General features: G+C 39.9%; 1 protein-coding gene and 1 pseudogene across 2 annotated transcripts in view; one reads left to right on the top strand and one right to left on the bottom strand.

Moving 5' to 3' along the window:
• The window catches only part of REPS2 (RALBP1 associated Eps domain containing 2), a 217,372-nt gene extending 207,018 nt beyond the window's left edge, over window positions 1-10,354 (top strand). For both annotated transcript variants that reach the window (XM_054581101.1, XM_054581102.1), the window contains exon 18: window positions 8,654-10,354. In XM_054581101.1, coding sequence (XP_054437076.1) covers window positions 8,654-8,722 — 69 coding nt within the window. In that variant the 3' untranslated portion in view covers window positions 8,723-10,354. The remainder of the gene's footprint in view (window positions 1-8,653) is intronic.
• A 3,927-nt stretch (window positions 10,355-14,281) lies between these two features.
• On the bottom strand, window positions 14,282-14,816 carry LOC129076975 (ferritin heavy chain-like; annotated as a pseudogene).
• Window positions 14,817-27,813: the final 12,997 nt, after the last annotated feature.

A 27,813-nucleotide genomic window follows, 5' to 3' on the forward strand; every position in this document is an offset into this window, starting at 1 on the left:
TGGGAGCATATAAGTTTACAATGTTGATGTCTTCTTGATAGATTCTTCCTTTAAGTATGATAAAGTGTCCCTCTGGGTCTCTCTTTATGGCCTTTGCTTTGAAATCTACTTTGTCTGATACAAGTATGGCAACGCCAGCCTTTTTTTCATGTCCATTTGCTTGGAATATTATTTTCCATCCCTTTACTTTCAATCTGTGTAGGTCTCTTGCTCTGAGGTGGGTCTCTTGTAGGCAGCATATGTGTGGGTCATGTTTTCTTATCCATTCAGCTACCCTGTGTCTTTTGATTGGGGCATTTAATCCATTCACATTGAGAGATATTACTGATAGAAACTTACTCATCTTTTCTCTGTGTACCCGTGTTCCTCTCTGTCTCATTCTTTTCCTTCATCTGCTTAAACCAGTCCCCTTAGCATATCTTGGAGTGCTGGTTTGGTAGAGATGTATTCTTTTAGCTTTCTTTTGTCTGGGAAACTCCGTATTTCTCCTTCTATTTTAATGGAGAGCCTAGCTGGGTAGAGCAGCCTTGGCTGTAGGCCCTTGCTTTTCATGGCTTGGAATATCTGTTGCCATTCCCTTCTGGCTTGTAGTGTTTTTGTTGAGAAGTCAGCTCCTAGGCGTATCGGGGCCCCCTTGTATGTTACTTTCTCCTTCTCCCTTGCTGCCTTGAGGATTCTCTCTTTGTCTTTGACATTTGCCATTTTAATGATGATGTGTCTTGGAGTGGACCTCCTTGGGTCCTTCTTGAGTGGGGTCCTCTGTGCCTCCTGGATCCATGAGAGCCTTTCTCTCCTCAAATTAGGGAAATTTTCCATCATTACTTTTTCGAGGAGGTTCTCTATTCCTTGCTCCTCTTCTTCTCCTTCTGGTATCCCTATTATACGGATATTATTGCGTTTCAGGTTGTCCTGCATTTCCCTAAATGCTTCTTCATTCTTTTTGAGCCGTTTTTCCATTTCTTGTTCTTTCTGGGAGCTTTTTTCTACCTTGTCCTCCATCTCACTGATTCGATCCTCAGCTTCATCCAGCCTGCTTTGGATTCCTTCTACTGTGTTCTTCAATTCAGAAATGGTATTCTTCATATCCTCTTGTGTCTTCTTGATAGTTTCTATGTCCTTTTCCAGGCTAATATAGTTTGCTGTAAGATCCTGATAGTTTCTCTGCAGTTTCTCATAGTTCTCTTTGAGCTGGCTGAGCTCATTGAGCTTCCTTAGAACCATTGTTTTAAATTCCATATCTGATAGTTCCCTTGCCTCTATTTCATTGAGCTCTCTCTGTGGGGAGTCCCCTTTTCCACTCATTTGGGGGGAACTTCTTTTTCTTCCAATTTTTGTGAGAGTCTGTTAAGTATTTTTGTCCTTTTCTTTCTGGGCTTGCCTCTGATGATGTCAGTTGTTGACTCTATAGGGCCTTGGGTTGTTTGTTTGAGCCTTTCAGGAGTCTAATGCCTGTGTCTGACTCCTGCTTGGAGCAGCTCTGTGACCCCTTCGGTCAGGGCTGGGCTATTTTTTGGGATCTCTCTGCGCTCTCACTAGAGCTCCTTGAGCGCGTTCCCAGCGCGGCAGGGTCCCCCACCTGCCTGGGCTCGCATGTGTTTGCCCCAGACCAGGGGACTTATTCGCGACCTCCCGTGCTCATCTGGCCTCCCTGGCACGCGAGCTTCGCGGCACTGGTCAGTTTAGGGCCTTCTATTGTGTGTTTTCCCCGCTTTTGGCTCTTTGGGTGCGTTGCTTGCCCTCGCCAAATGGGGACTACGGAAATGGGAGGAAATCAGCTCTAGGACTCTCCGGGTAATCCTGTTTCTGGTCTCTCCTCCAGGGACTCTGGGCAGCTCTACTTATTTTGTGGGCTGCTCTGCAATCGCGGCGGGTAGGTCAGTTTACTCCTGCCCTTGCCCCTCTGTGCAATCCCTCGCAGGCCGTATGGGTGCCAGTCTGTGTGAGGCCTTGCCGGCAGGTGCAAGCGTTCACCAGCCCGCGTGGGTCACACACACGCTTGCCAACCCTCGCCGGTCACTCGGCGCAAGTGTGCGCGCCTGCTCTGGGTGTTTTGGGGGTGTCTATGTTTGCTTTTCGGCTTTTGGCTCTTTGGGGGCGTGGCCTCTTCCCGTGCAATGGAGACTTCCGCAAGGAGAAGGAGTCAGGACTCCCCGGTTCCTCCTCCCGTTCTTTCCCCAATGCCTCCGTCTCCAGTCTCTCCTCAAGGCTCTCCCAGCCAGTCTGCACTCAGCCCCGTAGCTCACAGGCGTACAAGTTGTGTGCGGAGCGCACAAAAGGCAGGTTAATTGATTCCCTTATGCCTGAGCGAGATGGTAGCTGGAGAGTGGGAAGTGCGTTATCACCCGGGCTCCACCGGCCGCAGTGTCAGTTCTCTTCACAAAGTTTTCCTCACCAGTGTTTTCCCAGGCACCAGCCCACCCTGCTGCCGCCTGTCCCCAGCGATCAAGGAGGGTGGCTGCTGCTGCAACTTTTGCGTTTGCCCTTTAAATGTCTTTTTGCATCCCCAGCCACCTGTCTCTGGCAGAGAGCGCCCCTAAGCTTCTTGGGGTTGCGTTTTGTCTGTATTTTCTCGGCTTTAGCTGCTGTAGTTTAGGGGTTCCTGTTTATGATTCAGACCCCGTTCTTCTCGGGGGGACGCTAACTGGCCGTTTCAATGTCCCTCTGGTGCTAGTGCCCGTGCGCACCCAGCCCACCCTCTCGAGCCTCCACCGCAATTCTCACCCGTTGGGATGTGTGAGAGTCGAATCCACTGTCCGCGGCACCAAGGCTCCTCTCCCACTATCGCTCCACTGCTTTCCAGGTGATTACTCCATTATTTAGTTGCAATTCCAGTTTGGTTTTGGGAGGAGGTCAGCGTGACTCCCTTTCACTCCTCCGCCATCTTTTTCCTTCTCTGGATACATATATATTTATGATGGTTACATCTTCTTGATGAATTAACCCTTTTAACACAATATAATGACCTTCTCTGTCTCATTATGGTTTTTAATGTAAAGTATATTTGATCTAATGTAAGTATAGCTACCCCTGTTCTCTTTTGGTGTCTACTTTATGGAATATCTTTCTCATCCCTTCACTTTGAGTCTATGTGTGTGACCTTGAAGATGAAGCAAATCTCTTAGATTACTTTGGCGTCCTTGTCAAAAGTGTAATGAACATATAAGTGTAAATATATTTCTGGTTTCTTATTCTGTTTCATTAATATATTTGTTGATCCTTATACCTGCACCACACAGTCTTGATTAGTGTTGCTTTCTAGTAAGTCTTGAAAAAAGGGAATATAAATTTTTCAGTCTTATCTTCTTAAAGATTCCTTTGCATATTCTGGGCCCCTTATTTCATGTAAATTTTAGAATTGGTGTGTCATATACTACAAAATATCCTACTAAGATTATGATTGGGTTTACGTTTAATCAATAGATCAGTTTAAGGATAATTGACATATAAACAATGTTGAGCTTGCCAGCCTGTGATCAGAGCACTTCTCTCCAGTTATTTAGATCTTCCTCTCGGTGGTTCTGAGTGTACAAAGCTATTACATATCTTTTGTTAAATTCCCAAGTTTTTGTGCTGTTGAATTTTAAATTACCAATTGTGATAATGCATTTTTGTGATATTTGATTTTTTTTGAAAATTGAATTGTATTTTAAGATTTTATTCTCTAATTGAGTTTATGAATAAAAGTTACAGAATACAAGGTCAACACACAAAAAGCAATCATTTTCCTATATATAAATAATGAACAATTTGTAACTGAAATTTGAAAAACAACACTATTCACAATAGCTTGCCTCTACCCCCAAATGAATACTTAAGTATAAAGTCATCAAAACACACAGGATCTGCCCTGACCAATGTGGCTCAGTTGGTTGGATCCTGTAACTGAAGAATTGCAGGTTCAATTTCTGATCAGGGCAAATACCTAAGTTGTGGGTTTGGTCCCTGGTCTGGGAGTGTATGATCCCCAGTCCAGGCGCATGTGATCCCTGGTCCAGGCACATATGGGACGCAACTGATTGATGTTTCTCTCCATTTCTCTCTCCCTTACTCTCTCTCTGAAAGCAGTGACAGAATGTCTTCCAGTGAGGACTTAAAAAAAACAAACAAACTGGATCTATATACTGAAAACTACAAAGTGCTGTTAAAAGAAATTCAAGAAGACCAAAGTAAAAGGGGAGATATATGCCGTTTGTGGATTGGAAGACTCAACATAGTAGTGATGTCATTTTTCCCAAAGTGATCTATAGATTTATTGTAATACCAATAAAAAAACTAGCAGGATATTTTTGTAGATATAGACCAGCTAATCCTATAATTTGTGTGTAAGGACCCAGGAACTGGAAAAATTAAAACAAATTTGAAAAAGAAGAACAAAGTTGGAAGAATTACTTTAGTTTCAAGTTTTAGTAATCATGACACTATGGTATTGGAGGGATTGATGCATAGATCAATGGAATGGGATAACAGTCCCTAGATAGTAGATCACGTGAATACATCCATTAAATCTTTAGCAAAGATCCCGAATCAATTCATGAACAAAGGATAGTCTTTTCAACAAATTGTTTTGTAGTAATTGATCACTCATATATATTTTTTAAAAGACCTTGATTTAAACATATCTTATGCAAAAGTTAACTTGAAAGGGTCATAGATGCAAATGTAAAACATAAAGATATAAAACTTTTAGAAGAAAATATATGAAAATAAATCTTTATGACCTGGGATTAGAAATGATGCCAAACGCATAATCAATAACAGGAAAAAAATCAATAAATTGGACTTCATCAAAATTAGAAATTTTTGCTCTGCTAAAAATAGTGTCAAGAGAGTTTTGCAACTCACATATTTGACAAAAGGCTTGTATCTAGATTATATAAAGAAGTCTTAAAACTCAAGAATTCTCAAAACTCAACTCAAAAATGGTCAAAGGATTTGAACACATACTTCACCAAAGAGGATATAAGGATGGCAAATAAAAATATGAGAAAATACTCAATATCATTAGCCAGTAGGAAAATTAATATTAAAAACATGATCACATACCACTACACACATACTGTAATTGCTAAAACAAAAAATAGTGGTAACACCAAGTGCTGGTGGCTGGAACTCTCATGCATTGGTTATAGGAATGCAAAATGGTATCCCACTCTGAAAAATCATCTAGCAGTTTCTTATGAAGTTATACATACACTTTACCAGTCCCACTCTGGATATCTGCCTTAGTGAAATGAAAGCTTATGTTTACCCAGAAACCTGTACACAAATGTTCATAGCAGTTTAATGTGACAGCAAAAACTGGAAACAATCCAAATGTCCTTGAAAGGATGAATACATAAACTATGGTACATTCACACAGTGGTATAGTACTTAGCAATAAAAAGGAATGATACACACAACTTGGATGAAACTCAAAGACATTATGCAGAGTTAGATGGGTCAGTGTCAAAAGGTTATATATTGCATGGCTCCTTTTATTTGACATTTTAGGAAAACCAGTGGTTGTCAGAGGTTATGCATGAGGTAAGGGTTTGTATATCAACGAGTAGTATCAGAGAATTTTTGCTTGTTGGAAATGTAATGTACCCTCTTTGTGGTGGTAGTTGAACAAATATACACATGTGTTTTTATTTTTGAACTTTTTATTTTTATTTTTTTATTAATTTATTTTTTCAAATACATTTGGCTCCACCTTCCCCCCCCACCACTTTCCCCTGCGCCGCCCTCACCCCGTCCCCGCCCTCAGTCCTTCCCCACTTTGGCTTTGTCCACGAGTCCTTGCTATATGTTCCTTGACTTGCCCCTTCCCTTCCTTTTCCCCCACCCACCCCTCCCTCCTTCCTTCTTGTCTCTGTTGGTTTCTTTTTTCTTTCAGTGTTGCTGGTCTTATTTTCCTTACATCTTTGTTTTGTTGGTTAGGTTCCACTTATAGGTGAGATCATATTTTTGAACTTTTATTAGTGAACAGTTAAATTTACAGAACTGTTCACTAAAATAAAGTGGTCAATTTTACTATATGAGGACAAAAAATAAAATTCTTTAAAAAATATAAAACTTCATTGTATTTCATGAATACTTGTATGTGACCTTGTTTGTGTTTTGTATTTTGTTTGGTTTTGGTGACTGTCTCCTCTGTGCTTTGGTGTAGGTCATTTTCATCCATTTTTATCTATACTGGTAATCCCTTTTAAGTTGGAAACTGATATTCTTCATTTCTGGGCATTTTCCTTATTTTTGTTGTTATACCTCCCACTCTCCTACTCTCCATTTTCCCTGTTCTCCTTTGCTGATACTTTTCAGACATTGGACCTTTTAGCTTGGTTCTCTTAATTTTTTCTTCTGTTTTTTTCTTCCTTTCCCTTCCCTCCCCCTGTCCCCTTCCATCTCCTCTCTCTGTCTGTTTCTAGAGGCTTAATTCTAAATTCTGAATCTATTGTTTAATAAACAAAGTTAATTTTTTGTACTGCTTCTTTTTGATGGTATCCTATTCTTGTTTTATTGTTGTAATATTGTCTCTTGATGGTAGTGTTTTTCTTTGTCCTGAATATTTGCTTTTTAATTTTGTTGTATATATTTCTCAATCGATGTGATTCTTTAATATCTGATGGTCTTTCTTTGCTTCTATTTAGGATGAGGAGGAGAGCACTCATTGGGAGTTCATAGAATGTTTTGGGGCCCTCTCTTTTACCTTTTCAAGGAATAAATTTCCAGTGTTCTGCCAGGGTGGCAGGAAGGATCTGGGGATCTAATTGCTCCTGAAGCAGACTTTCAACCAACACTTATTTTAGTCAGTCCTCCTCCCTTCTGTCATGACTACTTTCATAGTGTCTGGTGCTGCCATTTTGAGTTTTTCAGAGATTGTTCTCTGTAAAACCAGATGGGTTCTTGTTTTTATCTTCCTGTTTACCTTACATTTCCATTTTTGTCACTTGATCTGTATGAGTGAAAAATTTTCAGATCTAGTGTACAGAAATCTGATGAACCATAAAAAGAGAGTTCTTTCTAGTCATAGTCTCTCAATGAATTCTCAGACTAAGTCAGTTTACAGATGCAGAACCCCTTGAATAAAGGGGCATCTGCGCCACCTTCAGGAATGACCCCACTGTGCAGCTAAAATTTTATACTATTAGTTTTTCTCCTAGCCTTTCTCAGAGAAACCTGTGGCCACTTACTAGGGTAATTTCATTGGGGAAAGGGAACTAATCGGATCTTGGGAGGATTACTAGACACTGGTTTTGAACTAATTCCTGGAGACCCAAAACATCAATGTGATGCACCAGTCCGTAGGAGCTTTCGGAGGTCAGGTCAAGTTTTTTTGGAAAAACTTGAATTCCAAAATAGGCCACATGCTTTGATACAAAGCCCTCAATGCCATCCCCCCATACTTTGAATTGTTTCCACATTCCTTATTCTGCCCATAAGGCTCCTGCATAACTATGACTCCACCTCTTGCTAATATATCCTTGATCCTTTTGCTTTGGCCACAGAAACCTTTTTGTTCATCAAACACACCAACCTTGTTTCCTCCCTCAGGGCCTTTGCAGTTGCCTTTTGGTCTCTCTGAATATCCTTCCCCCATATCTTCACATGACTCACTCCTCACTTCATTCAAGCCTTTGCTCAAATAGCGTCAGCTCTGAGAAGCCTTCCCTGACTACCCTTTCCACCTTCTTCCCAGATTCCCCAGTAGTCTCTATTACATTGTCTTCTTTTCTTCTGAAAATATCTTGTTTTTTAATTGTATCTTTCTTTAGCCACTTAAGTATAAGCCCTATGAGGGCATTGCTCTGATTAGAACAGATTTGTCTTGTTCTTTGCTGGTAGAATTACGCCTAGAGCAGAATCTGGCCCAGGGTAGATAGATCTCAAAGACTGTTGGATGGGTGGGTAGGAGGGTGGATAAATAAATGCTTGTTGAGTTCTGTGCACACTATTAGCATGCTGGGTTTTCTGGGGCTTCTCAGAATTGAGCTTATATACAGAATTCTGTTCCACTTTGATTCTACCTAAGAATACTTTTATGTGTCCCCCTTTCTCCCCACTAATAAATCTGTTTTAGGGCTGAAAATTTGAATTCCTAAGTAGCATATTGATAATCCTCTTTCTTGCCTTTCACCTGGAAGTCACACCTTTTGCCATATTTCATGCAAGAGCCTAGATGAGACTTTGGTAGAGGACTGACCAGTGCACTTTTTCATCCCTCAGACCTGACTGAGTATGATGCTGGATTTGAATCTAGAGAGATTGTACTAGACATTGAGTCCATGATGGCTTTACCTCTCAGTATTAGGAGTCAGCTTTTGCTTTTCTATTTGCTCCTAATCAGTCTTTTAATTTTGAACAATATTCTCTGCTAGCCACTGATCCCTTAAAACCGAAGATGAGATTGAGGCAAGGGTAGAATGGGGTGTATCAGTTTCATTTCACCATCTTCAGAAAGGAGCTGAGAGATTACAAAATGTGAAGCTTCCTTTGTCTAGTCACCAGCTATAAACATGACACCTCCAGTCCACCTGTCCTTAAATCATATGGTACTTAAATTGTAATGGTCTAGTTATGTTTCTTTTTAGTATCTGATGAAATAAGGGTGAACCTAGGAAATGACTCCTTTGCTTTTTTGTTTCTCTTTTTTTTCTCTTTTTTTACAACTCAGGAAGTTCATCAAGAACGCATTGCATTGGAAAACCAACTGGAACAACTTCGTCCAGTTACTGTGTTGTGACCCCCAAGATCCAAGTAACAGTGGGTGACCTTTTCTGCCAAGATCTTTCCTTCAAATATGTCAATCCAACTACTTGTCATAGACGTCTGACTGTGTCAAAAGCTGTGAGCAGTGGAATAGAATCTATGTCACCTTTTCTCTTGTATGTTTTACTGTGATGGAAAAAATACAACTGATTATCACACTTGAAATTGTAATTATCAATGGAATTTCTCTCCAATTCTTCAATACTTCCTTGAGGTGTTAGATGTTGCTCCTTACCAAAAGTCAGTCTTCTAGCAAATAATAATTTAGAGCATTATTTATTTCAAGAATTTATGATTTGTATAAAACCTCATAACCCAGTACGTTCAGGATGCTTGTTTTATTTTTTTTTTATGTATATCATGTACAGTAGGTTGGTTTCCTGAACAATTGGAATTCTAACTGGATAGTTTTTGGCATGATAATAATAAAACAAAAACTAAAATAAAACAAAAGCATCAGATTTAGACTGGCTCTGTGCTCTCCACCACCATATGCCAAAAATTGCTTCTTTAGTGCCATTTTGATATTATATTTAGCTATAAATAATACATGACTATTGTTTTCTACCGAATGTCTAAGACTTACTGGATCTTTACACCTTTGTAAAGGGGAATTTTTGTCAGTAATCTATTTAACTTGACCCATCTAGGTCGTCAACCCAGATAACTCAGTTCTTTCATGTAAATTTTTGGGCAAGAGCAATGTGCTTTAACTGCCTTGCCTGATCAAATTAAATAAGTAGTTGCCATATTTCTACTTTTATCATGCATGGGATAACATATCTGTAAATGCATGAATTTGGAAACTACCCATCAAATATGAAAGGCTGATGAGACTGTTTGGATTGATAAACATTTGTTGTTTGAACCCAGGTATTCAAACTGGGAAAGAAGAGGGAAAATGGTTGCTAACCATTCAACAATCTCTGGTAATTATTTTTGTCTTTTTTATTCTAACTTGGGCTGTGAGTGTATTTGGTATGAAATAATAATGAAAGAAAGCCAATTCTGACACTGGATATATAGTTATTTGGTTCTTTGTGAAGTGTACCCTTGGGAAGTGACTGATTTATGTGCAGTCAAGAGGGGCCCAGCTGATTCCAGTGTAAGTGATGTAAAATGGTGAGCTCAAATTGCAGAAGCCAGTGTCCTATCAAAATTCGGATAGCTGCTGCTTCACCTGAAAGCCCAAGTTGAAAATGGCAATTGACCAAACCTCACAGGGATCAGGGCACACCAGCTTTAACATCAGTTTGAGAGACTGATGGCAAGAAATGCTGTCTGTTATGCATTTTGCTACTTTACACATTCTTAGGCTATAGGGGTGGGGTGTGCCTAGCGTCCTTTTCGAAGTGGTTTGGATAGGTTTGCAGCATCTGAGATTAAGTCTTTGATTTCAGTAGTTGACAGCTTTTAGAAAATTAGGCATTTATTTAATGCTTCCTTATTCCATTTGGCAAGCTTTATCAGTAGCTTAATGGCAGAAGAGGAAGTCTCAAACAGATGATGTTTTTTCAAAGAAAAACAAATTGTTGATTCTGTTCTGTGTGTATTAAAGGCTTTTGAATTGGCTTGATTTTGAAAATCAGAAATCTTGAACTCTTTCTCTATTCATACCTTCTTCCTTCCCCTTTGGCTGCCTTTTTTTTTTTTTTTTTTTGTCCCTGTAGGAAAGATTCAGAATTAGTTTAAACCCTTCCTGAGGTCATGAATGGGTCCATGCAAAATTAACTTCTTTTCCCATATTCTGAGATCTGGGAGCTGCAACATATATTATCAACAGTGTCCTTGTTGCAGCTATTTCACAGCATGTTTGTCTTTTGTTACATTCAATCCAGGAAAGACTAGCACATGCATTTTATCCCATAATCTTCCAGTTACATATATACTCACTTGAGATAGCATTTCATATCCATTAAGCAGACATAAACTAAGCAATGCTACTATATATTACGTATTTTTAAAATATTGACACTTCCCCCATCAAATCAATGCCAGAGTGAGCAAAATTAGGTTGGGATTTTGTTTAGTTGGTTTGTTTTTTATTTAAAGGAAAAAACTTGCATTAGACAATCAAAGCTGCATGAGTTGCATAGTCTCACCAATATTTTAAGAAAGGCATTGCATTAAAGCACATACCAATAATAGCTAAACCCAGCCTTCTTGGCTGGACTTCTAGTGATCACAGTTTATTAGTTGTTTAGAAGTGGCTTTTTAAAAAAACAATTAAATAAAAACACATAGATGTGAATAAACTTATATGCATTATTACCTAACCCTAGTGCTCGTTCTCACTCTATTTCTCTGTTTTCTTAGGATATGCACTTTCAGTTTAGGACTATAACTCCTTATAATGCTTCTGTGGGCCTTTCAAGTGGTTTATAGGAGGGCTGGGCTATTGAAATCACCATTATATCTCTTCTAGAAAACTACTCCAAAATTAGACCTGCTTGCTGGGCAGAGTTCTGTGGACAGAAGGCCGGTGTTGCCCCATCCATAGGGATTTAAAAACCTTGTTGTTAAGTGGCCTTCCTCCATAGGGGTCTTGTAGTCCCAAGGATTAAAGTACAGTAGGAGTTGATAGTTTCTCTTGTATGTGGCATATTGTTTTTGCCATCTTCCTAGCCAGTAGACATGGAGCAAATCCAAACAGTATATATCTGAAATGGAGTACAAATCCAAACAGTACATGTCATCAATGCAGATAATTTGCTTTAGTTGGAAGGATTTAACTGCTTTATTAATATTAGAGAACTGCCTTGGGCCTGATTGGAAGAGATGAAAGCTTAGCTGGAAGCTATGCCCATTTTACTGTCATTGGAGAATAAGATGTCCAAGTTTATACCATCTCTTCCTGTTTGCTAAGGGGGAAACCAAGGCCTGGAGAAACCACAGTTCCTAGCCCAGGAATCTATAGGAAGAAGTAATTAGTGGTGGAGTTGGGATGCCAGACTGATTTTTATGGATTCTAGGTTAACTCCTTGAGCCTCTCTAGCAAATGGATTAGAAGAGTTTCTTCTATGTTAAATTTTATTTACTTAATCAGTCTGAAATTACAAAAACATGTTTTAATATTAGATCTAGATATTTCTCATAGATTGAAGTAAAAAATAAAATCTGAAGGGAAAGAATATGGTTGAACTATTCTTCTGAACACCTCACCTTTCATGATGCAGTAAGTTACTCTTGAGTTTCTTGGCAGAACTTTTGAAAGCTGTTGCTTTGAATGGATTCCATTCCTGTATTCCTTATGGGAGTTTGTTTTTAAAATAGACTAGAAATGAACACAATATGTAGTAAGTTAGTTTCTTTCAGCATATCTTTGGTTAGTTGGGTTGCAAGTGTTCAATTTCAGCATACTTTAGGGTGAGTAATCAAAAACATGAGTTTTCCTTTGATTTCCTACCAATGTCTGAACTATCATAAAGATATGTCTGAACTCTTCATATGTGACTTGATTCTATAGTCTGTTTCTAAATGATATTGTCTATTCCTTAAATGATCTCACCCTCAATAATAGATGTATATTCAGAAGATCAATAAGAAAATCTGGAACGGATGTTTTCTTTGCAGTTAAGACGAGCTTTTGCAAATGTCTTTTAAGGAGTAGTTTGAAGTATCTCAATTAGAGTATAACACCTTAGAGCTAAAAAATTTGTTCAAAACAAACTAGAATCACACCTCCTGGCTATATATCACCAAGGGAATGTGATTTTAAACATATATATAAAAAAAGAATTTCAAATATCTTAGCAACCAGGTCTTCCCATATTGACAAGTAGGAGTCAGTTGTAGCTTGGAAATTATGAATACGAACAAAATGAAATATATCATTTAAGAGGCCTTTTTCTCCTCTTAGTTATATATAACACTAGTAACTTTGGTTTCTCTTTCCAACGGGTTTATCCTGTTTTAAGTGTACACTTTTAAAACTTTGATCAAAGGATCACTTGAATTTACACTTTAGTTATTGGTATTCTGTAAGGGGTTATTTTTCCATCATGACTCAATGTGGAAAGAAGTAGGGATTTGGGTTTTTGGAGTTCTGAGCTGGCATATCTTGTTTCTCCTTTGGCAGAAGCTAAGAGAGACTTCCCACCAATACCAACAGATCAGTCATTGATGGATATTTGAGTGTGAGTCTTACTCTGTGAATCACCCTGCTTTGCTTGTTTGCATTAAGAAATGAATCTAGTTATGTGACTCTCCCAAGAGCAACTGTAAGGACAGCAGACATGGAGGGCCAGACTTTAAAAGCTGTACAAGGAGGTTCTAAGAGCTGCTTCCCTTCTCAAAAATAGGCTTTTGGAGGCTGCATTACAAGCATGCCCTGAAACAGACTGTGAATGTGAGCAAGACATTTCAGGTAGGTGTTGCTTTTAGGCTTCTGTAGTTATTTTCTTCATTGACTAACACACATGATGTTAATGGAACCTTTTCTAAAAGGCATTGTAGGGTTTCAGTTGAGAGGACTTGTTCTATTATAGAAGCCTTTCTCTGCTCTTAACAATTGGGTTTTTTTAAATTTTTTGGGTTTTGTGAGTTCTCCTATCTTGCTCTAAGCTAAATTCATGGCCATGTGAGGTTGAAAAAAGTGGGTTTATGACACTGAAGACCAGAGGACATTGGCTTGATTTGGAATTTGGCTACTACAATGAGGAAATCTTCAGGTACCAATTCCATCCTAAAGGTCCTTCAGGAAGCTTTGCCCTGTCAGTGGAACACTTGATGCAGTAACCCATTGTATGACGATGGGATCAACTGAATTGTGTTGTTTTTGTTTTGTTTTAAGGCAACTTGTGTGAGAGATTCAATTGCACCCACCTTGAGAATTGGGTATACCTTTTCCTTCAGCACTGCTATTCTTTTTTTTTTTCTCTCTTTAGCACAAATATGTTCAAGTGAGCCACAGTCAGGAAGAGCCATTTTAGTTTTTGTAGCCGTGGGCCAGGAGAGATAACGAGCTGATGGTCTATTTTAACCTTGAAAGTAAAAATGTATATTTTTTCACAACAGTAATAGTATAATGAGTAATAGCAAAGTATATACTTGATGCCTTCTGTCTTTTCATGATTATGTGGTAATAGTTTGTGTTAATGTTTTACTCATAATCTCATTTGCTTGCTAAGCATAGGGAACATTATGTATATTGATCTTAAATATAAAGAAATATAGGGTATCCTATATTTGGATTGTAACTTGTAGACTCAAGCTAACCTTATTGCCTCTTTTTCACACTTGTTGGAAAGTCTGTGAAGAACATAGTAGGTTAAGAATCTCCAAATTTGGAAAATGTACATGATGTGAAACTGAAGTGATATGTTAAAATAAATATATGATAACTGTGTGTGGATTTTATGGAGTTTCTTGGGGGGAGTAGCAAATTACTTTATTTGAAGGAATGGTACAAATGAAGGACATGAGTGGATGATTTGGTACAAGTTACAGGAAAGTTAAAGGTAATCCAGTGTGCACATACTGCTTCGGTGACCAGGGAAGTCACTCCCGTGGCTGCGGGAAGTCAGCCTAAGGTTTAGCTCTCTTCACTGTCTCCCAGAGTGTGCTTGTCAAAGACATGCTCTGCCATGCCAGACTTAGGGGCCCCCAACCTGTACAAAGAACGTAGTCACCCAGTTCTTTAATGGATTTCACCTGCTCATCCAGACAGTGAGTCTTAATGAAGTCACACAAATGGTGGTCATTTTTTTCAGTGGCCAGTTTGTGCAAGTCCAATAGTGACTGATTCCAAGTGTAATGCACGCTCCCATTGCGTTCAGCTCATTCTCCCAGTCTTCACAGTCTGGTTTTTTGATATCCTGAAGGAAGATTTGGCCACCTTATTGGTTCTGCAGCTTCATTAGTTTCTCAACATGCTCCCTTTCCTCATGAGATTGGTGAAGAAAATACTTGGCGAAGTCCTTCGAAGCTACATCATTGCTGTTAAAGTAGTAAGACATTGACAGGTAGATGGAGGAAGTGTACAGCTTCAGGTTGACCTGGTGGTTGATGGTGGCCTCTGAGCCCTAGTGGCAGTTCTGGTGCACCTGCAAGGTGGACATGGTTGTCATGATGGGCAGCTGAGGACAAGCGGCTTCAGGGTGCTCGAGTGGTGGCAGGGGCCTTGGGACAGTCTGGGGGCACTGTGAAAAGGTGGCAGAAGGATGGATCTGTGCGGCTGCCTGGGATGGGGGTCAAGCACCAGGTTACATTCAAGCACTGTTAAAGCAGGAAACTGTGGCAACTCTCAGCAAAGACTATCACTTTTATGGAGTCTTTTTAATTGGAATTTTTAAAATTATATTTTATGGATTATGCTATTACAGTTGTTCCAATTTTCCTTCCCCACTTTGCACCCCTCCACCCAACACCCCCACTCCCTCAGACAATCCCCCACCATTGTTTATGTCCACGGGTCATGTGTGTAAGTTCCTTGGCTACTCCATTTCCTATACTGTACTTTACATCGCCATGGCTATTCTGTGACTACCTATTTGTACTTCTTAATCCCCTCACCTCTTCACCGATTTCCCCACACCTCCTTCCTATCTGGCAACCATCAAAATGCTCTCTGTATCCATGATTCTGTCAGTGTTCTTGTTTTCTTAGTTTGTTTTTTGGATTCAGTTGTTGATAGATATGTATTTATTGTGATTTTATTGTTCGTAGTTTTCATCTTCTTAAATAAGTCCCTTCAACATTTTATATAATATTGGAGTGGTGGTGATGAACTCCCTTAGTCTTTTTTGTCCGAGAAGCTCTGTATCCACCCTTTGATTCTTTGCTTGATAGAGCGATATTGGCTGTAGGTCCCTGCTTTTCATGACTTTGAATATTTCTTGCCAATCCCTTCTAGCCTGCTAATTTTCTTTGAGAAATCAGCTGACAGTCTTATGGGAACCCCCTTGTAGGTAACTAACTGCTTTTCTCTTGCTGCTTTTAAGATTCTCTCTTTAATGCTTGGTATTTGTAATTTTGATGTGCTTGTGTGAGAAGGTGAGCCATGTTTACCTATGTCACCGTCTTGACCAGAAGTCTGGAGTCTTGATATCAGTATATTTGTGGTCCACATTTCATCTTGTGCATTTAATGCAAGTGATGTGAAAAAGAGTTAGAGGTCTTCACAGTTAAATTAAAGTTGATATTTAGTTATTTTCACCTCCTGGTGATCTGAACTAGGTCCTTAAATATCTATACACAGTAAACACTAGGCATTCATGGGAAATCATGGGTAATTTACAGTGCATTTTAAAGATCCCACTGAATTGAAAACTTGGCTTAATGTAGGGTCAGGTTATTTGCTTCATCTTGTCACTGTCCTTTTTAAAAAATTCATGGAACTTATTGGGGTGACATTGGTTACTCTTCAAGGAAGTGACACACATGCCTTCTCTGCATATTTCACTTCTGGAACTCAGTCATATGACAACTGTTAACAGAGAAGAAGTCTTCTCCAAAGAAGACTGGGAAATGTAGTCTAGTTGTGAACTCTGGAGGAAAAAGTTGTGAGTACAGAATCTGCCAGAAGACACAAGGCAAGGTTGCTCTGAGAACACACAGGTGGGACATTTGGTTTTAGACTGTGGGGATCCGGGAAGGCTTCACAGAAGAGTCTTAAAAGAGGGGATAGTCATTAACTAAGAGGAGCAGGGTGTTCCAGGCAGAGGACGCTGTGTGTGCTAAGGCAGGGCAGGGTTAGAGTGTGGAGTATTCTGGGAACTACAAAAGATTCTCCTCTGGGCAGAATGGGTGGATGTAGAGTGTAGGGGGAAATGGCAAGAATTGTGCACAAGGCTGGAAAGGCCTTGCATGTCACGAGAAGGCATAAAGCACCTTGAAATTACAGCCCCTTTCAATATTTAAGCACAAATTAATGAAGTCACTTACTTCATCTTCAAGGGGTGATTTCTGTTCTCCCAATTTTTTCTTCCCTCTAGAAAGAAAATGCCTCATTGGGAGATTGTAGACTAGTGTTTCTAACGTGAACTCAGCCTATCTCATTGATTTGTTACACATCATCTGTTTTGTGCTTGGACAAAGGTCCAATGCCCGGAGCACAAGGGACTAAACTCTGGTAGGCAGGAGTCCTATTAGATGACATGAGACTTTTTACATCCTCAGCTCTTTCATTTTAAGGGAGATATCAGGGCCCCAAAATGACCAACAGGTGCAGAGCTCTCTCTCTTTGGCATAGAGGCATATCAAAGTGCAGAGTTTGAAAATTAAGTTGAAATGTCCAATTCCTTTTGAGCAAGAGTCAGTTGAGGTTATTGAACAATTCTGAAGTATTCCCAAGCCTGGGGGTGAAAATGCTGCCAGTGTAGCATCTCCTTGGCAAACTCCAACTTCAAAGAGTCCTGTCATACTATTTTTCAAATATGAGATGTTCTGGAAGTGTGAACATTTGTAGGCATCTGAGTGGGTTTCCCCTCATTGCATTTTTCTTTCAAACATGGACCAAAAAGGATTTTTATCTTTGTAACCCAGATATATTTTCCTTTATTTGCCCTGAAATCCTCTTAGCAGATTTGGCACAGAAACTGTAAAATTTTCAAGATTCACCTGTGAGCATAAGCAGGCCCTCAAAGGACATCATTTCATTATAATTTTTTTGAGATGCCATAGGAACTTAACTCTTGTTTACATCGATTGGCCTATGGTAAAATTTGTTTCATTATACTTTATTTCACTTAGCCACAGAACCTATCAACAGTGTTAACTGAGGACTTACTGTAATCTCGCATCATGAGCAAAAGCAACATCATCAGAAGACAAATACTACATGTATATGTGTGTGTACATGTATAATATTTGTCTTTTGCTGGGGTTGCTTATGCTTATGTTATAAATATACAGAGTAGGGCAAAAATAGGTTTATGGTTGTATGGAAAATAATACAATATTAATACATAATGATACAAGAATAAACTTTTGCATACTCACAACTGTAAACCTACTTTTGATCCACCTTGTACATATAAAAATTATTTATATACATATATTTAAAACAACAATAGTCACATTCATTGTTTAGAACATAGACCAACAGAATTTTGTGGGGGGAGGAACATTTTATCATCAACCAATATCTAAGCAATTTTAGAATTGCTGGTGTACAGTGATAATAAGAGCAGACTAACTTTTAGTCAGTTTTATTGTTTTTAAATTTTTCTATAGAGAATGCAGCCATTATTCTTGTGCCTGGGGTGGACCACTCCTATCCTTGATGTTAGAGCATGTGCCTCCACTTCTGGCTGAAGCTACAAGGCTGAAGGAAAGCCAAGGGGAAGAAAGATAATGCTTGGGGAATTAAATTAAATACAGATACAGAGAATCATGATGCAGGGCCTTTGAAATGCAAATGAAATTGGCCTGAACCTCAACCCATGTGCAGTGAGAGCCTGCATCTCAATCTTTCTGAGAGGCAGAGGTAATGGTGGAAGAACTGATGTTTTTATCCTAGTCACTTCTGGCTCTGGTATGCTTTCTAGGAATTAGTTTCATAAATGGACCATCTATTTCCTCCCCAGCATTATTTACAGGAGGTGTTCGCGTGCACGCGTGCGTGCGTGCGTGCGTGTGTGTGTGTGTGTGGAGGAGGAAATGAAATAGGAAAGGGGCAGAATACACAGAATACTCAGTGAGTATTCTGCCTCAATGGGAGGGAGCTTGTAAATAGTTTAACCCTACCGCCCCCTCGTCACACAGCTGTAGGGGACATTGTTCACATGTTCTATGCAAAAGGTGCCACTTGGAGTTTGTGATGCCTCTGTCCTGTTTACAGCTCTATGCTGCAGAGTCCACTCTTTCAAAGTGTTCCGTTCCCTCTTTATAGACCTGCTCTTGTTCTTCTGCTGAGGGAAGGGGATGGGTGGGAACCTTGGCAATCCTGCCAGTGTTTGTAACCCAGTGCCCATATCCCCACTGCAGACCTCTCTTCTACACTTCCTGTTTCTACTCTAGGCCTAGCCCAATGGTTTTCAACTGGGTGCAATTCTACTCCATCCCCAGGGACTATTTGGCAATGCCTACACACAGTTTCGGTTGCCATAACTTTGAGGGACATCTAGTGGGTGGAGGCCAGGGATACTGCTAAACGTCCTGCAGTACATAGGATAGCCCTCTCAAAAAGAATGATCCCCCCCAAAATGTCACTAGTGTTGAGGTGGAGAAATCCACTCTAAAGGAGCCTCTCAGGTGTCCCTCCATTTCCCTCAATTATCCAGAGCAATGTAGCTTTCTCCTCACCACTGCCCGGGACACCCTTTCACAGGATCAAAGCCACATCAACAGACGCTGCTAACTTAGCCCACTAATCCAAATACGTCCAAGGCTCAAGCAACAATGTAAATGTGTGAAACCAGTGAAGAGTAAGAAAAGTGGTACTTCTCTTATCTCATTATTGACCCATTCATTATTTAATAGTCTACTGTTGAGTCTCCATGAGTTTGCAAGTTTTTGAAGTTTCTCTTTGAGGTTGATTTCCAGTTTCAATCCCTTGTGGTCCGAGAAAAAGTTTGGTATTATTTCAATTTTCCTGTATTTGCTGAGGTTTGCTTTGTGTCCTATCATGTGGTCTATCTTTGAAAAACTGCCATGAGCCTTTGAAAAGTATGTGTATTTTTCTTCTTTGGGATGTAAGGTTCTATATATATCAGTTAAGTCTCTTTGATTCAGTGTGTCATTCAGCGCCACAATATGTTTATTAACGTTTTGTTTGGAAGATCTGTCCATTTTTGACAGTGGGGTGTTGAAATCCCCTACTATCAGTGTGTTGCTGTCTATATCTTTTTTGAAGTCATCCAACAATTTCCTTATAAACTTGGGGGCTCCTATATTGGGAGCATATAAGTTTACAATGTTGATGTCTTCTTGATAGATTCTTCCTTTAAGTGTTATAAAGTGCCCCTCTGGGTCTCTCTTTATGGCCTTTGTTTTGAAATCTATTTTGTCTGATACAAGTATGGCAACCCCGGCCTTTTTCTCATGCCCATTTGCTTGGAATATTTTTTTCCATCCCTTTACTTTCAATCTGTGTAGGTCTCTTGCTCTGAGGCGGGTCTCTTGTAGACAGCATATGTGTGCAGCAATTTTTTCACTGATATGTCTCCTAAAGCAAGGGACATAAAGGAAAGAATAAACAAGTGGGACCTCATCAAAATAAGAAGCTTCTGCACGGCAAAAGAAAACATCAGCAAAATGAACAGGGAGCCAACCGTATGGGAAAATATATTCGCTAATGATACATCAGACAGAGGTTTGATCTCCAAGATATATAAAGAACTCACTCGACTCCACTCCAAGAAGACAAACAACCCAATCAAAAAATGGGCAAAGGACCTGGGCAGACACTTTTCCAAGGAGGAGATACAGAGGGCCCAGAGACATTTGAAAGGATGCTCAGCATCACTAGCCATCAGAGAAATGCAGATCAAAGCCACCATGAGGTACCACCTCACACCGGTCAGAATGGCCATCATAAACAGATCCACAAACAACAGGTGCTGGCGAGGCTGTGGAGAAAAGGGAACCCTAGTCCACTGTGGTGGGAATGCAGACTGGTGCAGCCACTGTGGAAAGCAGTGTGGAATTTCCTCAAAAAGCTGAACATGGAACTGCCTTTGGATCCAGTGATTCCCCTGCTGGGACTATACCCTACGAACACCAAAACGCCAATACAAAAGAACCTATGCACCCCAATGTTCATAGCAGCACAATTTACAATAGCCAAGTGTTAGAAGCAACCTAAATGCCCATCAGTAGATGATTGGACCAAAAAGTAATGGTACATATACACAATGGAATACTACGCAGCAGAAAGAAAAAAAGAACTACTAAACTTCGCGACAGCATGGATGGAACTGGAGAGCATCATGCTAAGCGAAATAAGCCAGGGAGCGAAAGACAAATACCATATGATCTCACCTATAAGTGGAACCTAACCAACAATACAAAGATGCAAGGAAAATAAGACCAGCAACACTGAAAGGAAAAGAAATCAAGAGACAAGAGGGAAGGGGGGGGCAGGGGCAAGGAAGGGAAGGGGAAAGTCAAGGAACATATAGCAAAGACTCATGGACAAAACCAAAGGGGAAGAGCTGAGGGAGGGAAGGAGGAAGGGGGCAAGGGAAAGTGGTGGGGGGTAGGCAGCGACAAATGTATTTGAAAAAATAAAATAAAATTTAAAAAAAGAAAAGTGGTACTGGGCCATGTGCCTTAGTGATAGGGAACAATTTGTGGGGACTGTGACAAATTGGAGCTTGCACCCCCTGTCTATAAAGGCAGCTCCAGATTATTGCTATACAAGCTCCTGTATTGCTAGATTTCTGATTCCTCAAGAGAGGTATGATATCTCATCTTCCTCACCCACTGCCCCAGAAAGTCCCTTTGGTGTTACTTTTTCAATGAGTAATAACACACATATGTTCCAATTTTAAATGTTCATACCAATTTTAAGTGTTCATCCTAATGAATAGGATAACCTTAAAAGACAAAACTTACATGACTAGATTTTAAGACATATTATAAAGCCACAGTAATTAAAAGTGTCATATTGTAAATATTAGATAAATAGATCAATGTACAGAGTAGAGAGTCCCCAAACACATCCACACTGATAGGTTCCCTTGATTTACAATAAAGATGACATCATAATTCATTGGGGAAAAAGATAGTCTCTTAAGTAAGTGGTGATGGAGCCATTGGATATCCACATGGAAAAAAGGAACCTGGATCCCTACCATGCACAAAAATTAATTCAATATGAGTCATGGACCTAAATGTGAAAGGTAAAACAATAAAGCTTCCAGAACAAAGCATTGGATAATATCTTCATGAATTTCATAACGAGATTTTTAAACAGGGTTTAGAAAGCACTAACCATAAAGGAAAAGATTGATAAATTGGATTTCATTAAGAACTGCTGTTTATCAAAATTCACAACTAAGATAGTTTTGGCAAGCTGTGGAACAGTAGAACTTATTTGCAATACATCTGTCAAAGGATTCTTGCCTATATTTTTATATGTTGGCAACCATTTCCAATTTAAAACACCGAGAGGAAAAAAAGCACTGAGCAGACTGCCGTTATGCAGGCCAAACAAAACATGTCTGTGAGCCAGCTTGGGCCCACACGTTGCCAGTTTGCGATCTCACCTTTAGCAACATAGAAGAATCTTAGAAGCTTTAACATTTCCATGTTTTCTCATTCTCTCCTTGTCATCCTCTGTAAAGGGGAGAAACGATGTAGAGATCTATTTTTCAATAACAGGACTTTTTTTTCCTTGGGTGGCAGAGTGGCTGGTTATAGCACCTTCTTCCCCACTCTGATGGACACAATAATTAAAGAAATTATTTTAAAATATCATTTGATCAAGTTTTCTTTTATTGATTCCCACTGTGTGTTCAGCTTTCTGGGCCCTGTGAAGACTCCTTTCATTCTATTCTCTGACTCTAGAATTTCTCAGCATCCCTGGAAGTCAGCTTCAAGCTGCAGTGAGGCAGAAGATATGGAGAAACAGAGTTTAAATTTTTCACATTTTGAACTCATTAATTTCCAACTTTCTTACTTTCCACCTCCTTCCCTAACTCTGGTTTTGGTCTTCTCTTTTTCTTCTTCTCCCAAGCACCGCTCTTCCTTAATTCCATGGTGGTCCAGGTGGAGGCAGTGGAGTGATGTGGGGAACAATTTCCTCTTGTTACTTCTTCTAACCCCACTGTTAAGATGAATAAGAAGAGGTGGCCTAAGGGGTGGCACTCTGGCAGCATAGCATAGTGGTTAAAAAAACACAAGATCTGGAGTTCGACTACCTGGATTCAAATCCTGGCTCCATCCCATAATAGCTACATGATCTTAGGCAAGTTACTTGCTTCTCTATGCCTCACTTCCTCATCCACAGTTACCAGTAATGGTGCCTGTATGTTAATATAAATACAAAGCACTTAGAAAGCATTTAGATAGATGTGTTTGCTAAATTAAAAATTGACATGTGGTTGGTTGGTGTCAGGCCTTGGTACCATGTCCAGCATTGGGAAGTAGAAGACACAGGGATCTCTATGTCAGAGATCATTTCAGAGACCAGCAGCACACCCCTGATTTAAAGACAGACAAATAACTTGGCCAAACTGCTCTCTCCACCTGCTTTGAACTGGCTAAAATATGGCTACTGGATGGTTTGATGACCTTCTTGTGGAGTCTGGAAATGTCTGAACTCCAAAGCCACACAGAAGATGATTAAGATCATTCTATGGGGTATGCTCTCCTAATGTTTGAAACTAGAATTATTATGTAGATGAGGAAATTTTTAACCCTGAGAAGTGAAGTAAGTTACCAAAGACATGACAACATGATACGAAAAAGCTTAGATTGCTTTGAACAGACTGTTGATAGAAATATGGATATTAAAGACTATTGGTGATGACTCAGAGGGATTAAGGACAATTATAGAGAAATCCTAAATCATCTTAGTGAAACCCTAAATACTGTAAAGGGACTTAGTAAACATCTAGACTTGGAGGTCATGAAGAATGGATGCATGTGGGATGGACAGGAATTATGGGGCTCACCTGAGGATTGATTGTGGTAAGCAGAATTTTGGTCCCTATGATCTTAGCCCTCTGGTGTTACTCCTGTGGTAATAGTATGGGGACTTAATAGTATGGGTAAAAGGGAACTTTGCAGATGTAATTATCTTTATTAATCAACTGACTTGAAAATACAGAGTTCATCCTGCATTTTCTAATAGGCCCAATGTGATCACGTAAGTCCTTATAGGCAGCCTAGGAAGGCAGAAAGATGTGAAGCAGGTCGTCTTGCAGGTGGGGGGGTCAATGTAATGAGGAATGCCGGTGTCTATGAGATGCTGAGAGAGGCTTCTAGCTGACAGCCAACAAGCAAACAAGGACCTCAGTCCTGTGATCACAAGGAACTGACTTTTGCCAACTTGAATGTCTACATGATAGCAGCTTCATTCCCAGAGCCTCCAAAAGTGAATATAGCTCTGCCAACACATTGCTTTTGTTTGTGATAAACTATAAGCAGAGGATTCAGTTGAGCTATGCTGTACCCAGATTCCTGTTTAGAAGTGTGAGATAAATTTATATTGTTTCAAACTACTAAATTTGTGGTAATTTGTTACGTCAGGAATAGTTCTTCAACTTCCAACATTGTGGTGTCTACCAGGAATTTCCTGGGATTGGGAGGGAAAGGTTAGGAGAGAGGCCAAAAGATAAAAGGTTCTTTCTGACCTCTCTGAGCATTCATGTTTTTTAATGAAAGACTGTCTTTTGAAAAAATATTTTAAAGGTCATAGAGGTACAACGGGTGCCTCTAGTTTGTTACTAGAGGAAATTCCATTCTTTCCTGCATCAGTCCTGCAGGGTTGCTGTTTACTTCCCAGTTCATGAGCCTGGCCATAAAAGCAGCACTTCTGAGCACAATTGCAGATACAAGCTGTAACAGTGAAGTTAGTACGGGAAGCAGCAAAGAGCCTGGACTGTGTGGTGGGAATTAGGAGTCCCTGGAGACTTCCAAGTCCTTCAGAGCATGACCTGAGGTCAAGGATTAGCAGCTGGGCCCCAGATGTCTGTAATATGGAAGAGAAAGGGAAAGAGCAAGAGATCTGTGATCAGAAGGCCTAAGTTTGAGGCCTAGCTGCCAATTCCAGGCTGTCGCTAGGTGGAAACCACTCCTCCTAACTTCTCTTTGGCGTCCTACAATAAAGTGGGGACAAGAAGATCCACCTTGAGGAATGGTAACCCCAATTAAATAACACAATACCTGTGGAAGCATGTCAGCTATACAGTGTCACATAAGTCTGTTGGGAGTTGTTACACCTCACACAAAACTTAGATCAACACATATCAATTGAGTTTGTCATACAAAATATCTTGGAGAACTCAAAGGATTGGTTCCTGCTGAATGGCAGATGGAGCTGCCAGCATGGCACCCCCAACACCATATCTCGATGATCTCAAAGGATTTCTCCCTCCTTTATGACTCCAATGAGGCAGGTGAAGGAAGTGGCAAGCTGCCTTCCTACTTCCTTTTCACTTCCAAGGTGGTGTTCTTGGGGGGTGGAGTGCGGGGGACTGAGGGAAAACTACATTAAGGGATTTGTATGTGGCATTGTAATTTCTGGATGACTTTAAGTTAAACTACTTTGCTCTAGGAACATGTAGTAACATGTATATACATGTGCATGTGCATGTGTGTATGAATATAATGGTGGAATGGCAAGAGACTCCAATAGCACATATGGAAACCTAAAATTAATTAAAGTGAGATTAGAACTAAAAAGAGAGAGACCCATTTTGTTGGTCAGATGCCTTCTGACTGTGGAATCTCAAGTATCTGTGGACAGCAGGTAAGACCCAGACAGAATGTGGCTGTGTTCTCTCCTGCTCTGGTCTCTGTTTCTGGGAAGTCTGGAATAGTTAAATTCTGTAAGTGGTTAGATTCACAGGGCTTGGTTTTTATAACAGCAGGAATGGTGCATGTCTGGTTTATGCAGGAAAGTGGAAGAGGAGAGTTTTTTAAAGATGTGCTGTCTGTAAATGATTATGAAAGTATCTGGAATCACTCAAGAAAATTTCCAGAAGCCTGCTAGGCACCAAATATAAATAAAAGAAAAAAAATAAAAGCATTTGACAAACATTACACCCCTAGTAGGACCTTTTAATAGGGGAATTTATTATCTCACAAAATAAAAAGTTGTGAGGAACAGTGGTTTTATGACAGATCAATTAAATGACAACCCATCCAGAACCCAGGTTCCTTCTATGTTTTTGCTCTGCTATCTTTAGAACGTTTTTATTCCTTACACTTGTTTCTTCCTGGTTACAAGTTAGCTTTAGCAGTTCCAACCACTTTATTCTTAACAACAGTTTGGAAAAAACTATTTTCTCTCATATGTCTATTTTATTTTTAGATTAAAAAAAACTGAAATTCAAATAACATAAAATTAACCATTTTAAAGTGAACAATTCAGTGTCAGTACATTCACAGTGTTGTACAACCACCACCTCTATCTAGCTACAAAATGCTTTTGTCAACCCCAAAATTCATGTCTGTTTTTAAGCTTTTATCTAGAACTCACAAGATGGTTACACTTTATTTCTCTGGGCCAAGGAGAAATTCTTCCCCCCTTCCCTACATGTGATTTGCGGAGCTTTCGTATCTGGTATTCTTGATATGGTTGCAGATGTAAAATAAAAGCCAAGTGAATGAATAGACATAAAAAGCCATTGCTCTCCCGTATCTGCTGTTATTCAGTTTTGTTCAGGTAATGAATGGGTAGCTGCACGATTCAGGGGAGGCCAAACCATTTAGATACTGATTAGCTTAGTATATAAACACTAATGATGAACTCAGGGAGGAAAAATGTTATCAATAACAGGGATGGTTTAGCTTTACACTTTTGTAAAAATTAAAAAGTACTATCGTGCCTTTTGACCTAGTAATTGTACTCTGGAGCATATATAAGCATATAACCAAAATGAGAAAAAAAAAGTTGTATGGAGATAATCATAGCCTAGGAAATTAAATTGTAATCCCATTCCTTTTTCCAATGATTGGTTTAGGGTGAACATGTGGCCAGTTCTAGCCAATGGGATGTCAAGAGAGGTCTTCTAGGGAGACATTTGGGAAAGGTTTCCTCACACATCAAAAATAAATTTTTGGAATGTATGTGTGTGGGGATGTACTAGTTGGAACTGCTTCAGCAACTTGTGACCAGGAAGAGACCAGTCTGAGGACAAACCCAATATGCTAAGGATGGCAAGCAAAAAGATGGAAAGAATGTGGATCCTAGATGGAGTCATTGAGCTATTAATTAGCCTTCTTTGAAACCACACTACCTTTGAACTTATTATATGAGACAAGAAGCCTCCCTGTATGTAAGCCAGTTTGACTCTCTTGTAGTAAAAAGCTTCCTGAGACAGACAGCAACTGGGTGGCTCTTCTCTCTCTAGTTTTCTTCTAGGAATTTAAAGCTGAGAATATAATAGCTGACTTCCTGATTTCCACCTAAGTATTCACTTGTTCAAGTAAGTGTCCAGATGTGGTGTCTTTGTAATATGTCAAGTTGGCCAAGCTGGTACTTCATTTCCCAGAGTTCCTTTCCCAGTATGTTTCTAGTTAGAGTTACCTACAGGAGAAACTTGCAGGAGATTTGGAAGGTAGAAGTAAAGCACAGTCATGTTTGCTGTCAGAAGGGCAGTGTACGTCAGGCCCATTACACCTTGTGTACATTTTCATGGCTCTCTTGGGTCACCATGTTTCTAAGGCAGCAGCCAGGCTTGCAGTTCCAGTTATTGTAGGCTCTCTTCCTTCAGCTTCTCCAAATTCTAGGTCGGGTGTTAGTGTCACTTCATGACAAGCAGTAAAGTTGCAGGTTTGGAGATGGGGAAAGGCAAATGCACATTCCAGCTTGTTCCTTCCATGTTTCAGTTGCCCCTGTTCTTGCCTACCTCATGCCTATCTGACTACAGGCTCTGTATCAGACACAGAAGAAATAGCCAAACTGAGACTGTTTTACCAGTTCTCATAATTGCTTAAGATCAAATATTTATAGTAAATTCCTATTCTACATCATTCCTAGTAGTTCTATTTCTCTGACTAAGTCTTATCTGATACAGAGAGTCAAGTTTTCCTTGCACCAAAGTTTAGGTTTAGATTTTGCATCCGACTTCCAGCCAGGATGGAGGCATATGTAAACATGGCTTTCCTCCTCACACAACCACAGCAAAAATTACAGCTAGATTACAAAATAGCTATCACCCAGAATCATCAGAAAATCAAGCTATATGGAAAAACAGTAACCAAGGAATAAAAGAAGCCACATTCATCCAGATGGGTAGGAGGGGTGGAGACATGGATACACACGGACAGGTGCAGAGACATGAAAAGGCACACAGACACAGAAAGGCACAGAGATGCAGAACATGGAACAGGTGGGCCCACATGCATGTGTGGCAGATAAAAATCAGGAGGAATATCTCAGGAGTGAGGGATCCCAGCCCCACATGAGACCACCCAGCCCAGGCTTCCAGCACCAGGGAGATAAGTGCA

Source organism: Pteronotus mesoamericanus, unplaced genomic scaffold (assembly GCF_021234165.1).
Source record: "Pteronotus mesoamericanus isolate MK-2021 breed Mesoamerican mustached bat unplaced genomic scaffold, CSHL_Meso_final contig_65, whole genome shotgun sequence".
In the NCBI taxonomy this organism is placed as follows: Eukaryota; Metazoa; Chordata; class Mammalia; order Chiroptera; family Mormoopidae; genus Pteronotus; species Pteronotus mesoamericanus.